Genomic DNA, 14049 nt, shown 5'->3' with positions numbered 1-14049 from the left:
CAGCTTTGTTGTTGTTGTTGTTGTTGTTGTTTTTTGGAGACCAGGCCTTACTGTGTTGCCCAGGCTGGAGTACGTTGGCGCAGTCTCGGTTCACTGCATTCTCCGCCTCCCCAGGCTGTGGTGATTCTCACACTTCAGCCTCCTACATAGCTGGACTACCGGCATGTGCCACCAATCCCAGCTAAATTTTTGTGTCTTTTTTTGTAGAAACAAGGTTTCCACCATGTTGCCCAGGCTGGTCTCGAACTCCAGGGCTCAAATGATCCATCTGCCTCCCAAAGTGCTGGGACTACAGGCATGAGCCATTGTGCCTGGCCTCAATTTTTAATTTTCTTGAAGTCAGGGAAGAAACTTTAGTTTTAATATGGGAAGAGCTTTATTATCTCAATTTTGTAATGCTTAGCAGTTTTCTTAGATTTACCTTATGCTTAATTCTTCATCTTTAATACTCTATAGTAATAATCAAATAACATGGTAACCTCATAAATGAACCTATAAAAATTATTGAACTTTGAAAGTTGGTTTCTTAGAAAAATAGCTGAACAAAAAAAGTTAACATTTAAAATTAACTTATCTTTTTAGTTATTATTGGAAAGAACATTTATTCTAGTGGTTTTCAAAGTTTTTCTATCCGTATGTCCTATTCTTCAAATAATATCTTACTTCGATTGAATGGCAGGAAGCCAGAATAAGAGGAGCTTCATCCTGCTCACTTTTCCTTTATTCAGAAAACTGCCTGTTGAGCAAGGCACTGTTGTGAGCATTTGTACTATATCGAGGAAAGATGCCTGCCTTTGTGGAAGTTATGTTTTAGACTTCCATACTTGGCTCTATGCCTTGTAGTCCTAATCTGTTCTAAGCACTTTTGTTTTACCGGTAGGGAAGTTGCAGCCTTGAAGGGGACATAGTTTCAAGTTTCAAGTGACTTTCTTTTTTGAATTTCTTTGTAAACTGCAATGTCTTTTTGTAGAACAAATAATTCCTCACCATTTATCTTTTGTACCTAGGGTCTTATTTGCTGAAAATGCTGTCTCTGTGTAAACTACTTTTTCAATATACTTTTCTCCCTATTTCTAGATGGGGAAGAAGAACCAGTTTTAAATTTTATGTTTGTAAGTAAGTTAAGATATTTATGTGGACATGAAGTTGGTAACTTTAAGGTAAACTGTGGACTCTTCTTTATGTCAATTACTTAAACAGACTTCCTTTTATAATAAAGCTTTTGGAGTGCTTTTCCCTTTCTAGGCAAAAATTAATTTAATGGAAAACATCAAAATTAATGTTTTTAATGGCATTTATATCCAATATATAATGAGTGCAGTGAGTTAAGGATATTGATAGAAACACTTGGGAATAAGATTTTCCTTAGCAAAGACAGATTCATTTCAGAGGCCCACAGAGATTGAGTTTCTCCTATGTTTCAGCCACCCAAAAATAAATAAGACATGATTCTTGCCAGCAAGAATCCCATAATTTTAGTGAGGTCATCAGATTTGAGGGGGAGTTATTTTGCCTGAGGAATTCAGGGCAAGGTAGAAAGAGGAGGTCACTTTCGATTATACTTAAAGCATTACTCAAGATTCATCATGTGAGCAAAGCCAAAATATTGTCCTGGTAGATAACAAGGAGAGAAAGTTGAATGAGAAAAATGGCTGGTAGGTATGAGCGTAGTGAGACAGATGAGTGTAGATGGAAGGTGAACATGTTGTTGTTCATAAGGATGAACAAAAGCATCTTCAAATGTTTTTGTAGGAAATGAGGATAGTAAAGTGGATTGGGCTAGATTTTGAAAACCATTGTAGGGGATTTGAGTGTTATTCTGTTGGTGGTGAGAGCCATTGCTTTTTAATCCTTAGAAAGGCTGACTGCAGTGGAGAAGATGTAGTCAGGTATTTAGGATGAGTGCCATTTTCAGTGCCTTGTTGCTGCTTGCTCATCTTTAGTTTTCATGCTATCTTGTCTTGATGTTTAACTTAAAAGTTGTTGGAAGGTACTCAACCCATTATGTTTTTTTGGGATGGTGGTGACAGGAGTGAGAAGAGACTGTGAGCTAGGTGTGAAAACTGTTAATGGGTATGATATGGGGATAGTGACCTAAATATAAATAGTGTAATCCCAAAAGAGACAGAGATTTGTCGGGGATAGCATGTGAAAAAGGGATTATTGGAGAGTCAGGAAAACAGCAACCTTGGGATGTGAAGGACATTGGAAATTGAATTGTTTCTACATTGAAAGGGATGGAAGAGAAATGATGTTGGGGGAAAGTGAGGCTTAAAAGTGTTGTTTTAACGAGTTTGCCCATGTTAAGTATCAGCTGTTTTGCTTAAGTTGTTAAGTAGACTGTAAGTACTTTGAGGGCAAGTACCCCCCCCATCCTATTTCTGTTGTATTTTTTAGTGATATTCTTCTATTACTAAGTAAATAAATGAAGTAGGACCTGTTCATTTATCTTTGTGTCTCCTGCTCTTTGCATGTGGTCGGCACACAGTTGTCTGTTGAAATGAATCTTTGAGAATACTACCAGCAGTCAAAATGGAAACTACCTTGGTTCATAGCCATAAATAGCTGAGATCCATTTTTTTTTCTCTATGTGGGGTAACACCTCTCCCTACTCAAGTTAATTACTAAATCTAACAACCATTTAAAAACACAGGTGATTATCGGGATATATGCCCGTTTTTTTGAGATTGAAGTCTGTCAGTCGGCTTAGAACCAGATCATGTAATCTTGAGAAACCATGGTTTTTTCCATCATACCCAAGAGAACAAAAATACTGGTAGCTATGTTGTCATGCTTTGTGTATGTTTTCCTGATTAATTCTGTCAGTGTGCCTGTTACTAAGTTTAACCATGATACTAATGCTATAATAATAGCTTTTAATGTATATCTTAACCATTGGGAATAGGATACTTTACAAACGATAAGTCATAGTGGTGTTTTTCTGTGGTGTACTGTCATTTTTCTTTCTGCATTCCTTTCCAACCAGTAAGTAAAAAGCTATCATTTTTCATTGTAGTATTTTGTACTGATTGAGAAATCCTGATTTCTCTAAGTCATACTATTTTAAGACCAGTTTAAAAGCATATTTGAACTAAGAATACCTTTTTTAAAAATGTCAAATTTTATGTGATTTTTAAAATAGTATTTGCTTGAACATGTAGCAAATTATCTTTAGGTATGAAATTGTGAAAGTGTATTGTCCTAACACCTGTTCTGTGTTCCTTCTTTGAACTTTGTAACTTTTCTGTAGTGCTATTTATTGTATTCTACTTTGTATTGAGGTCGTTTGAATGCTAATATTAGGCTCCCCCTTCTCCCCTCTCCCTCAGAGATTATAAAGGGGCTGAAAGTGTCTTGTATCCCCCATAGTGCCTAGCACCCTGCTTTGACTGCTGGAAACAAACATAAATACATGAATTGTCAGTCTGGGGAAATACTTTGTATACTTTTGAATGAGTGGTTGATATCTGATAATAGGACCTGATTTCTTTAAGAGCTTCATTTTGGACACTTAAAGCAAAGAGTAAGAATGGGGAATATTTCCACTGAGAATGAATTTGATTTTGAAATTGAGAGTAGTGTGCTTTTTGTGAAATGCTGTTAAGTTACATTACTATGTACATTAGAAAATTACTTAATGAAGAATCTTCTGGCAGCAGTGGAGAAAATTTTTTCCCTACAGTGGCTGTCTTACTGTATTTTTAAGGATACTGGTATAATTTTTCTGATCACTATTGCCATCTTAATTATTAAAGTTAATTAAAAATAATGAGAATAACACAGTCTACTGTATGAAAAGGATAGTGAATTTTATATTATTCAGGAATCTCATCATTAATTCTTGGAAAGTTTAAAATGTGTACAAAACTTAAAATTAATTATCTTGGCCTTAGTAGAAGCTTGTTTGAGATACAGAAATCTTAAGATTGCTATATGTATTATAACAGCAACATCTGTTAACCAAATTTATATTAATTATACAAATAATTGGAGTTTGACTGCATTAAGAATTCCTCAAAGTACGAGGTAAGAGTTCCTTCCAGTCATTCAGAAATTTCTATCCTTTAGAGGAAAGGAAAGCAAGTGTCCTTATTCCTGGCTTGCCCCTATTTATTGTATATGACTTCTGTAAAAATAGCAGAACATTGCAGTGTTTCTTTTTAACCTTTTAGATCAGGAATTCTCAGGGTGACGGAAAGAGCCATGAAGCTTTTTCCCCAAACAGTTGTGTCAGCTGTCCTCTATACCTTATGGCTTGACTCCCATTGAGATTCACTTTCTCTAGTAAGCCACTTTTATTGATAGGTTTGTGTCATATCACTGTGGTATGATAAGGTGGAAAAATTTTGAAATCTTCAAGAATTATTTAATGGCATTCCTTGGAAGAATAAAATTCATGTAACTGACACAATTTATAAAGTGACAAACCCCCAGACCACATGTGATTAATGCAGGACTGAAAAAAGTATGTTTTAAGTGGAACTTTAAATGCTATTTTTATTTTTTAACTTTTTTATATGTATAAGAATGTTTTTGTAACATTACTTATAATGGTAAAAAACTAAAACAAACTTATCCATCATTAATAAAGTGATTGAAGAAATTATGGCATTAAGTGCTATTTTTGTAGATCATAGTAAATGTTGCATGCTTTTGTATTATGCTGTCTTTAACAGATGAAACAGGCAACATGTTTTGGAATTTAGAGCCAGAAAGATAGGCATCCAGTGGCTGTCATTTATTTTAAAATAGAAGCCCCAATTTAAAAAATCATACAAAACTATTATAAATCATATTTAATCAGGGGAAATGAAGTCTTTTCTGCAGTGGTGCTAAGTAAGGCATTTCAGTGGAACATGATGTCATTGATCTAATCAACCATAGTCACATCACAGGTAAAGAGGTGCTACAGACTAGATAGGTTAGGTGACTTGGTCAGAGTCCTTAGTTAGTGACTTCCCTGGGCAGTTGTCTGCAAAGAGGTTGAGTATCCCTAATCCAAAAATCCAAAATCTGAAACTCTTTTTTTTTTTTTTTTTTTTTTTTTTTTTTGAGATAGGAGGGGTCTCACTCTGTCACCCTAGCTGGAGTGTAGTGGCATGATCTCGACTCACTGCAGCTTCCACCTCCTGGGCTTAAGTGATGCTCCCACCTCAGCCTCCTGAGTAGCTGGGACTACAGGCACGCACCACCACGCCCAGCTAATTGTTTGTATTTTTGGTGGAGACGAGGTTTTGCCATGTTGTCCAGGCTGGTCTTGAATTCCTGAGCTCAAGCCATTGTGCCCACCTCAACCTCCCAGAGTGCTGGGATTATAGGCACTGAGCCACCACACCTAGCCAAAATCCGAAACTTTTTGAGTGCTGAGATGATGCTTTAAGGAAATGCTCATTGGAGCATCTCAGATTTTGGATTTTTGGATTAAGGTTGCTTACCTGCTAAGTATTATATTCCAAAATCTGAAAAAATCAAAAATCTGAAACACGAGTGGCCTCCAAGCATTTTGGATAAGTGATACTCAACCTTAGCTGATTTTGATTATCTTAGCTTCTGGGTGAATGTTAAAATACTATAGATTTATAAAATGACACACCTTTGAGTTATTATACCTCTGTGATACTTTTTAATGTCCTGGTATAATCAGGATGTGCTCCATGTTATTATGTCTCATTTTATGTTTTTAATACATGATTAGTGTTTTTTTGATGGACAGTAATGCCAAGTATAAATTTCTGTACTTTGGGGATTTGTCTATATTTGGACCTAATGTTGTCCTGAATTTGGAGACTTGTTTACCAAGGAAGTCCTCAGTTTTCAGTATTCCACATCATCATTGATTATGTGACTCTGTTTTAGTTTCAATGAACTTTAGAATTAAAGTTTTTAATTTGTTTTAGCTGATGATTTCTTTGTTTTACCTAGACATTTAATTAGGATTGGCTGGCTGGGATTTTGCCCCAGGCATTGAAATTTAGAGTGTGAAAAAATTTTAATTAATGATTAAAAACAATTATGTGTGTTGTGGGGTATGGGAGAACTGCACATTATGTCCTTCAGCTCTCCAACTAGCCCAAGAGCTGCTGGCCCAGTATCAGCTTCCTTGTCAATCCATGGAGATACTTGGGAATGAAAACTCAAGGGCAAAGTTTGGGAGCCTGTAGCTCCTGGTCATGCTAATGCCTGCACTTCTCTCCTGTCATCCTCCTTTCCAACTCCTTTTGTTTCTCTTTACCGGTAATTTGACTGACTTGAGGATGTGTATATTGCAGCTTGGACATTAATTTATCATTAAGCAGGTTTTATTATACAGTTGAAAAATAGGCCAGACACGGTGACTCATGCGTATAATCCCAACACTTGGGGAGGCCAACATGGAAGGATCACTTTGAGGCCAGGACTTCGAGAACAGCTTGGGCAAAACAGTAAGACCCCTTACCTACACACGCACACACGCACACACACACACACACACACACACACAAAAGCCAGAAGTGCTGGCACGTGCTGCTGAAGTCCTAGCTACTTGGGAGGCTCAGGTGGGAGCATCACTTGTGTCCAGGAGCTTGAGGCTGCAGTGAGCTATAATTGTGTCACTGTACTCCAGCCTGAGTGAAAGAGTGACACCCTGTTTCTTAAAAGAAAAAGGTTTCCTTTTGACAGTAATTCCACTTTAATCTTTGCTAAGGATTTAATTTTTTAAAATGCAAGAAAAGCTATATCCACAGAAACAAAGAATAGTGGTCAAGTTTGAATTGTTGCAGAGTGCTTCATACGGTTGATATACTCAAATTGTTTAACAATTATTTCATTGTTTGGAATTTAAATTGCTTTTATAAATAAAACTTGTGGCATCATAGCTTATGTTTATGATAAAATAATAAGGAAACAGGGCCCAATTTTCAAATAATAATTACTTCAAATTTTTTAAAATTAGTGTATAATAAAATTGACCTTTATTTTCATATATCTCTGTGAATTTCAGCACACATAGAGATTCATGTAACCACTGTCACACTTGATACAGAACAGTTGCTTGACCCCAGTAAACTCCCTCTGTTATCCCTTTATAGTTCTCTTAACCCCTAGTTCCTGACAACCACTGATCTGCTATCTAACACTATCGTTTTGGATTTTTTTTTTCAAGAATGTCATATAATTGGAATTATAGTTTGTAATCTTTTGAGTCTGGTTTCTTTCATTCAGCATAATTATTTTGAGATTGATCCAAACTATTGTATCAATAATTTGTTCCCTTTTATGGCTGATACTCTATTGTATGAATTTACCACAGTTTGCTTATTCATTTACCTATATACTTCTTGAAAGACATTTTGTGATTGCGAGTAGAGCTGCTATGAACATTTGTGTGTGATTTTTGTGTGAATGTAAGTTTTCATTTCTCTAATAAATACATAGAAGTAGGGTTGCTGGGTCGTGTGATGTTATTTAACTTCCTAAGAACTGCCAAACTGTTTTCTGGTAAAGCTGTACCATTTTGTTTATGGTAGTTCTAGTTGTTGCAAATCTTTGTCAGCACTCGATACTGTCAGCATCTTTTATTTTAGCCATTCTGGTGGGTGTGTAGGGGTTTCTCATGGTTTTAATTAGCTTTTCCCTAATGACTTATGTTGTTGAACATCTATTCATGTACAAAATTGCCATCTGTATATCCTCTTTGGTGAAGTGTCTTTTCAAGTCTTTTGCCCATTGTTAAATTATTTGCTGTCATCGCTAAGTTCTAAGAGTTTGTTTGGTTTTTTTTAATATGTTCTGGATACAGTCATTTGTTTTTTTCTCCTATTCTGTAGCTTCTCTCTGTTACTATTTCAGTGGTGTCTACAGAACAAAAGTTTTTAATTTCAGTAGAGTCCAGTTTAGCATTTTTTCTTTTATAAATTATGCTTTTGGTATCATTTGCTTAAAATTACCAGATGACATTTTCTTCTTACATTTTATTGTAATATAACCTTTTTCTTTGGATTACTATGGTGCATTGGAAATGATATGATACAGCTAGGTATTTTTCTCCTAAACCAAAGGTTAATATTAAATGTTAATCAGTGGCATTAGAAAAGCAGGACTCTTCTCACTCGTAAGTGGGAGTTGAACATTGAGAACACGTGGACACAGAGAAGAGAACAACACACACCAGGGCCTGTTGGGGGATGGGAGGTGAGGGGAGGGAACTTAGAGGATGAGTCAATAGGTGCAACAAACCACCATGGCACACATATACCTGTGTAACAAACCTGCACGTTCTGCACATGGATCCTGTGTGTGTTTTTTTGTTTGTTTTTTAGAAGAAAAAAGCAGGACTTAGAATTGTATAAATACTATTATTACAACAATATAAAAACGTATTCATGTTGAAGAAGTTCTGCAAAGGGAAGAGACAGAAATGGCTAGTGTGGGAGCCAGTGGTTTCCTAGTCCTGGATGTTGTATCAGAATCACCTGGGTAGATACTTTAAAGTTAGGGTTGTCTTTTGATCTTGGGTGGCCCCCAAATATTTCTTCTGCTTTCTTCTTTCTTCTTTCTTTCTTCTTCCTCCTTCCTCCTTCCCTCCCTCTCTTTTTTTTTTAAATACAAAGTTTGGTTTTTCGAGCAGTTTTAGATTTACACCAAAATTCAGTGGAGAGGCTGGACACAGTGTAATCCCAGCACCTTGGGAGGCCAAGGCGGGTGGATCACTTGAGGTCAGGAGTTCAGGACCAGCCTGGCTAACGAGGTGAAACCATGTCTCTACTAAGAATATAAAAATTAGCCAGGTGTGGTGGCACACACCTGTAATCCCATCTACTTGTGAGGCTGAGCCAGGATAATGGCTTGAACCTGGGAGACAGAGGTTGCAGTGAGCTGAGATTGCGCCACTGGACCCCAGCCTGGGCAAGAGAGCGAGACTCCATCTAAAAAAAAAAAAAGGTGGAGGATGGAAGGTACTAAGATTTCCCGTATACACCCCTACCCCAGCATATGCGCAGCCTCCCCTCACTATGCACATCCCACACCAGAGTGGTACATTTATTACAATTGATGAACCTACATTGACACGTCATCGTCACTCCAAGTCCATAGTTTACATGAGGGCTCACTTTTGGAATGAACTCAGTCTGTGGGTTTGGACATACATTCACTAGTATAGTATTATACAGAATAGTTTCACTGCCCTGTGAATCCTGTACTTTGCCTGCTTACATACCTATTTTTTTTTTTTTTTTGCTATCTTTTTAGTTTTGCCTTTTCCAGAATGTCATATAGTTGGATCATACAGTATATAGCCTTTTCAGATTAGCTTCTTTCACTTTTTAATATGCATTTAAGTTACCTCCATATCTCTTCATGGCTTAAAGGCTCATTTCTTTTTAGTGCTGAGTAATATTCCATTTTCTAAATGTAGTACAATTTATTAATCCACTCATCTGCAGAAGAACATCTTGATTTCTTCCAAGTTTTGGCAATTATGAATGAAATTGCTTTAAACACTTTGTGGGTTTCTGTGTGGACATAAGTTTTCAGCTCATTTAAGAAAAAAGGAGTGTGATTGCCAGATTATATGGTAAGAGTATGTCTAGTTTTGTTAGAAATTGCCAAACTGCCTTCCAAAGTGACTGTACCATGTTGCATTCCCACCGGCAGTGCATGAGATACTCTTTTGCTCTGTGTCCTTGCGAGCATTTGGTGTTGTCAATGTTTTGGCCATTCTCAAACGTATGTAATGGTATCAGATTGGTGTTTTAATTTTCAGTGTCCTAATGACTTATGATCTTCTCAGATGCTTACTTGCCGTCTGTATATCTTCTTTGGTTAGGTGTCTGTTAAGATCTTTTGCCTTTTTAAAAATTGAGTTACTTTCTAAGTTTTAAGAATTCTTTATATATTTTGGATAATAGTTCTTTATTAGCTTTGTCTTTTGCAAATACCTTCTCCTAATCTGTGGCTTGTTTTCTCATTCTCTTCACTTAAGTCTTACTTATTTTTAGAGATAGGGTCTTGCTGTGTTGCCCAGGCTTGCCTCAAACTCCTGGGATCAAACGATCCTACCCCCTCAGCCTCGTGAGTAGCTGAGACCACGGATGCACTACTGCATCGTACTTAAAATCTGTTTGTAAAAGCTCTTCGGGTGACTCTAACTCTCTGCCTGATTTGTGATCCGCTGTTTTGAGCTTTCTCTTTCTTCTTTGCAAAGCTAGTGCCAGGCACAGCCATCAGTTCTCCATTACTTGTACTTCATCTTTTTTGTCACAGCTGGTCCCATCCTGCTGTCAATTGCTCTGGTGTTGCTACTTGTTCTCCCATGTCTCTCTCTTCAAATTCCAACTCTTTATCTGTGTAATTTTAGTATAGGTTTTCTTTAATTATCTGTTCATACTTAATCCGTAGGCCGTTTTGGTTCTGGTATTACCTGTACAGCAGGGTTCCCTCCCATTTGCCTTGCTGGTACAGAAAGTAGGTGATTGTGTTAGGCCATGAGATTAACAATGTTACCCCTCCCACCATATTTCCCACGCTTGCTTTCTTTTTCAATTTTTTTATAAGATGTTAATAATTTGTAAAATAAAGATCCTTTTTTCACTTAATGTGTAGTTTATGTGCCAACTTAGCCATCTTTTTAAAAGCCTATTTTAATCTTCATAATCTTCATCTCATTCCTACCATTTTATTGTGTATGTTTGAATAAATAATCTGTTCACTTTCAACTATTTTCTACAGAAATGTTAGAGGAAAAATTTTTTGTTCATAGAGTAATCTGAATAAGAAGACATTGCAGCAGTGTATCTAAGGCATTCATTTTACTTCTTTCAGCCATGAGTTTGTGTGTATGTGTATGCATAATTGAAAAATAAACATAAAATTAGCTCTTAATTGTAGCTGTTTTCTGCTAGTAAAATTCACTGTTATTGGTCAGGATAATTTTTTGAGGTATGATGCAAATAAGGCAATTATGACACATTGTACTAGTAGATCACATTTTATTTTGCTGAAAGGCAGGTATAAATATAAATGACAAATATGTAAATCCTTGATATATTTTATTAGAAAATGTACAAATCAGTGATTTTAAAGAACATGCCTTATTTTATAACATTAACTTTTTATTTAATTGGTCAGTTTTTCATTCATTCAACAAACATGCAGGCACATTTATGTGTTCCAAATTCAGGGTGATTTTAATGTAGTTAACATTTAACTTAATTTTATAATATAGCGGTATGTAGAAGTTCATATAAGTCCTTAAGAATAATTAATGGGCTTGATATTCTGATGTTTGAAATACGTATTTTTTTTGTATGTAGTATAGATTGCTCTTGCATTGTCATGATTTTAATTTAGTTGCTACTCTTCAGTAAAGGAATACGGAGCTTGGTGTAAAATTTTGAAAATAAGCACGTTTTCAACTTGCTGGGTTTTTGTGGGGGGGATTTGCATCTGACAAGTGCTAGGTTTAATGAGTTGAAACAAATGATACATTATTCATTTAGTATAAGTATTTCTATTAACTAACTTGATATAGTTAACATTTTTGGAGGAATTTCTGGATGATGTAACTTGAAGTCATGGAGCTTAGTCTTGTGAACAAAAGATTAAATATATGATAAAATTCTAAATTATGTGGTATAGGCCTAGTGATTTTTATACTGTACATTTAGTAGACTAGATATATTGTCTCATCATTAAATGTAATAACCTCGTTTTCCCCAATATGTAGGAAAAGATTCTGTTTTCTTAGTTTGAATTTATTCTTCTACAGTGTGTCGTGTGTATTTTCTTTGGCACTTTTAGCCACTTGTTCATATTAGATCTGATATAGAATGGCGTTTTATTTATGTGTATTTAGAATTGTTTTAGAGGTGTCTGTATATCTCAACATACATTAAATAGTTGATGTTTCTCAGAAAGCACCATGACTTCAGCTTTTTCCCAATCTGAAAAAGTGTAACCACTAATAGAAATTCTCTATGGTAAAGGATATTTGGAGATAAAAGAGTTTTGTTTAGTCTAGAGTTATTGAGAGTTTAGCTGGATTGTGGAAGGTTGGTTGGATTTGAATAACTGTAGAAGTTGGCAGTATAGTCCCAAAGTGTTACAGGAACTTGGAGACAAACGCATGACGACTTTGTGATAAAACAAGAACCAGAGTCTAGATTCTGTTTCTGAGTGAAATGGTCTTTCTTTTGGGCAGATAGCATAGCAGGAAGGGGTAGTGGTCAATAACATTTTATCAGAGAGGATAGTACTAAGCTTGTGGACTGTGGAAAGGAATTTTTGAAGTCTTGAATAGTCTTTTATCAGGGTTGGATTGGAAAGACATTTCAGGCTCAAGGGAACTTTATGTGCAAAAGCAGATAATCCTGAAAGTGCTTGTGTTGGAGGTGAATCATGGCATTGGAGGGCAGGGATATGAAATAAATGGTATTATATATACCAAGCACTATTCTAGGTGTGGGATAGACACATGGAAAAGACAGAAATCCTGCCACCATGGAGACATTAACATTTTAGTGGAAGAAACAATAAACTGTAATATAGTAGGTAATGATGAATGCTATGACGAAAAACAAATCGTATGGTGAAGAAGTAGAGCTAGGGGTTCTTTGAAATAATTGGTTGGGAAAGACCTCTCCAGAGATGAAATTTGAGCAAAATAAAGTGAGTGGGATGAGCCATGTGAATTGAGGCAGAAGGAATGGCAGAGCACAGTTGCTGTATTTAGTAAAGAGGCCATTGTAGCTGAAGCGTACTGAGTAGTTTATTATAGAGTGTTTACTGAGTACTAAGCACTGTTTTAAGTGTATTACTAGCATTAATTCAATTCTTAAAACAATCCTACAAGAAGAATGCTATTTCACATATAAGGAAACTGAGGTACAGAGGTTAAATATTTACCCCAGGTCACACAGTTTGTTAGGGAGCTGGGATTGGAGCCCAGGTAATTGCCTCCAAAATCAGTATTCTGAACCATTATTCAAAGTTGGGGAAGGGAAGGTGTAGTAGGAAATTCAGCAGTAGCCTGAAGCCAGTCTTACAGGCCCTTGTAACTTACTATAAGAATATAGGATTTTACTCTGACAATGATGTCAAGTCATTGGAGGGTTGGGAAATACCTGGGAAGTTGATTTATGTTCTGGAGATCAGAAGAGAAGTCTGTACTATACATATACATTTGATACTCATCTGTGTATAAGTAATAGCTTAAAATACTTCTACTAGCCTGTAACATTTCTTTGATTTAAATTAAGGATTCCACTTCATTATTTTATTAAACAGATATGTGCATGCTTATATATATGAGTGTGGATGTGTGTGTGCAAACTAATGAGCTCTTCTGTTACTAGGTGCGAGAAGATGTACTAAATTCATTGAATAACAACTTTCTTCAAACGCTAAATCAAGCTTGGAATGATCATCAAACAGCTATGGTGATGATTAGAGACATACTAATGTACATGGTAAGTAGAGCTTTTTAAATGTTTTCTTCCTTTAAGCAGTTAAGCATTTGAAGGCTGGGAACGGTGGCTCACGCCTGTAATCCCAGCACTTTGGGAGGCCAAGGTGGGCATATCATTTAAGGTCAGGAGATTGAGACCAGCCTGGCCAGCATGGCAAAACCCTGTCTCTACTAAAAATACAAAAATTAGGTGCGGTGGTGGGCACCTGTAATCCCAGCTACTTGGGAGGCTGAGGCAGGAGAATCGCTTGAACCGGGGAGGTGGAGGTTGCGGTGAGCCGAGATCGTGCCACTGCACTCTCACTTGGGCAACAGAGTGAGACTCCATCTCAAAAAAAAAGGAAATTAAACATTTCAAAACACAATGACTTTCTGTCTAACTTAGTTATAGTAAGTCTCAGTGTGGAAGGTGGTTTTTATTTTTTAAATGAACAGTACTTTCTTTGTAAGGGCCAACCGAAGCCTATGTGAATAAAAATCTTTTTATTTATTTATTTATTTATTTATTTTTTGAGACGGAGTCTCGCTCTGTTGCCCAGGCTGGAGTGCAGTGGCATGATCTCGGCTCACTGCAACCTCCGCCTCCCAGATTCAAGCGATTC

General features: G+C 36.4%; 1 protein-coding gene across 3 annotated transcripts in view; it reads left to right on the top strand.

The window, feature by feature from the left end:
• CUL3 (cullin 3) overlaps window positions 1-14049 on the top strand; it is a 113256-nt gene that overhangs the window by 37480 nt on the left and 61727 nt on the right. For all 3 annotated transcript variants that reach the window (XM_055290796.2, XM_055290798.2, XM_055290797.2), the window contains one exon: window positions 13335-13448. In XM_055290796.2, coding sequence (XP_055146771.1) covers window positions 13335-13448 — 114 coding nt within the window. The remainder of the gene's footprint in view (window positions 1-13334; window positions 13449-14049) is intronic.

This window comes from Symphalangus syndactylus, chromosome 8 (genome assembly GCF_028878055.3).
Source record: "Symphalangus syndactylus isolate Jambi chromosome 8, NHGRI_mSymSyn1-v2.1_pri, whole genome shotgun sequence".
Lineage (NCBI taxonomy): Eukaryota > Metazoa > Chordata > Mammalia > Primates > Hylobatidae > Symphalangus > Symphalangus syndactylus.
This window is presented reverse-complemented; position numbering and strand designations above follow the sequence as displayed.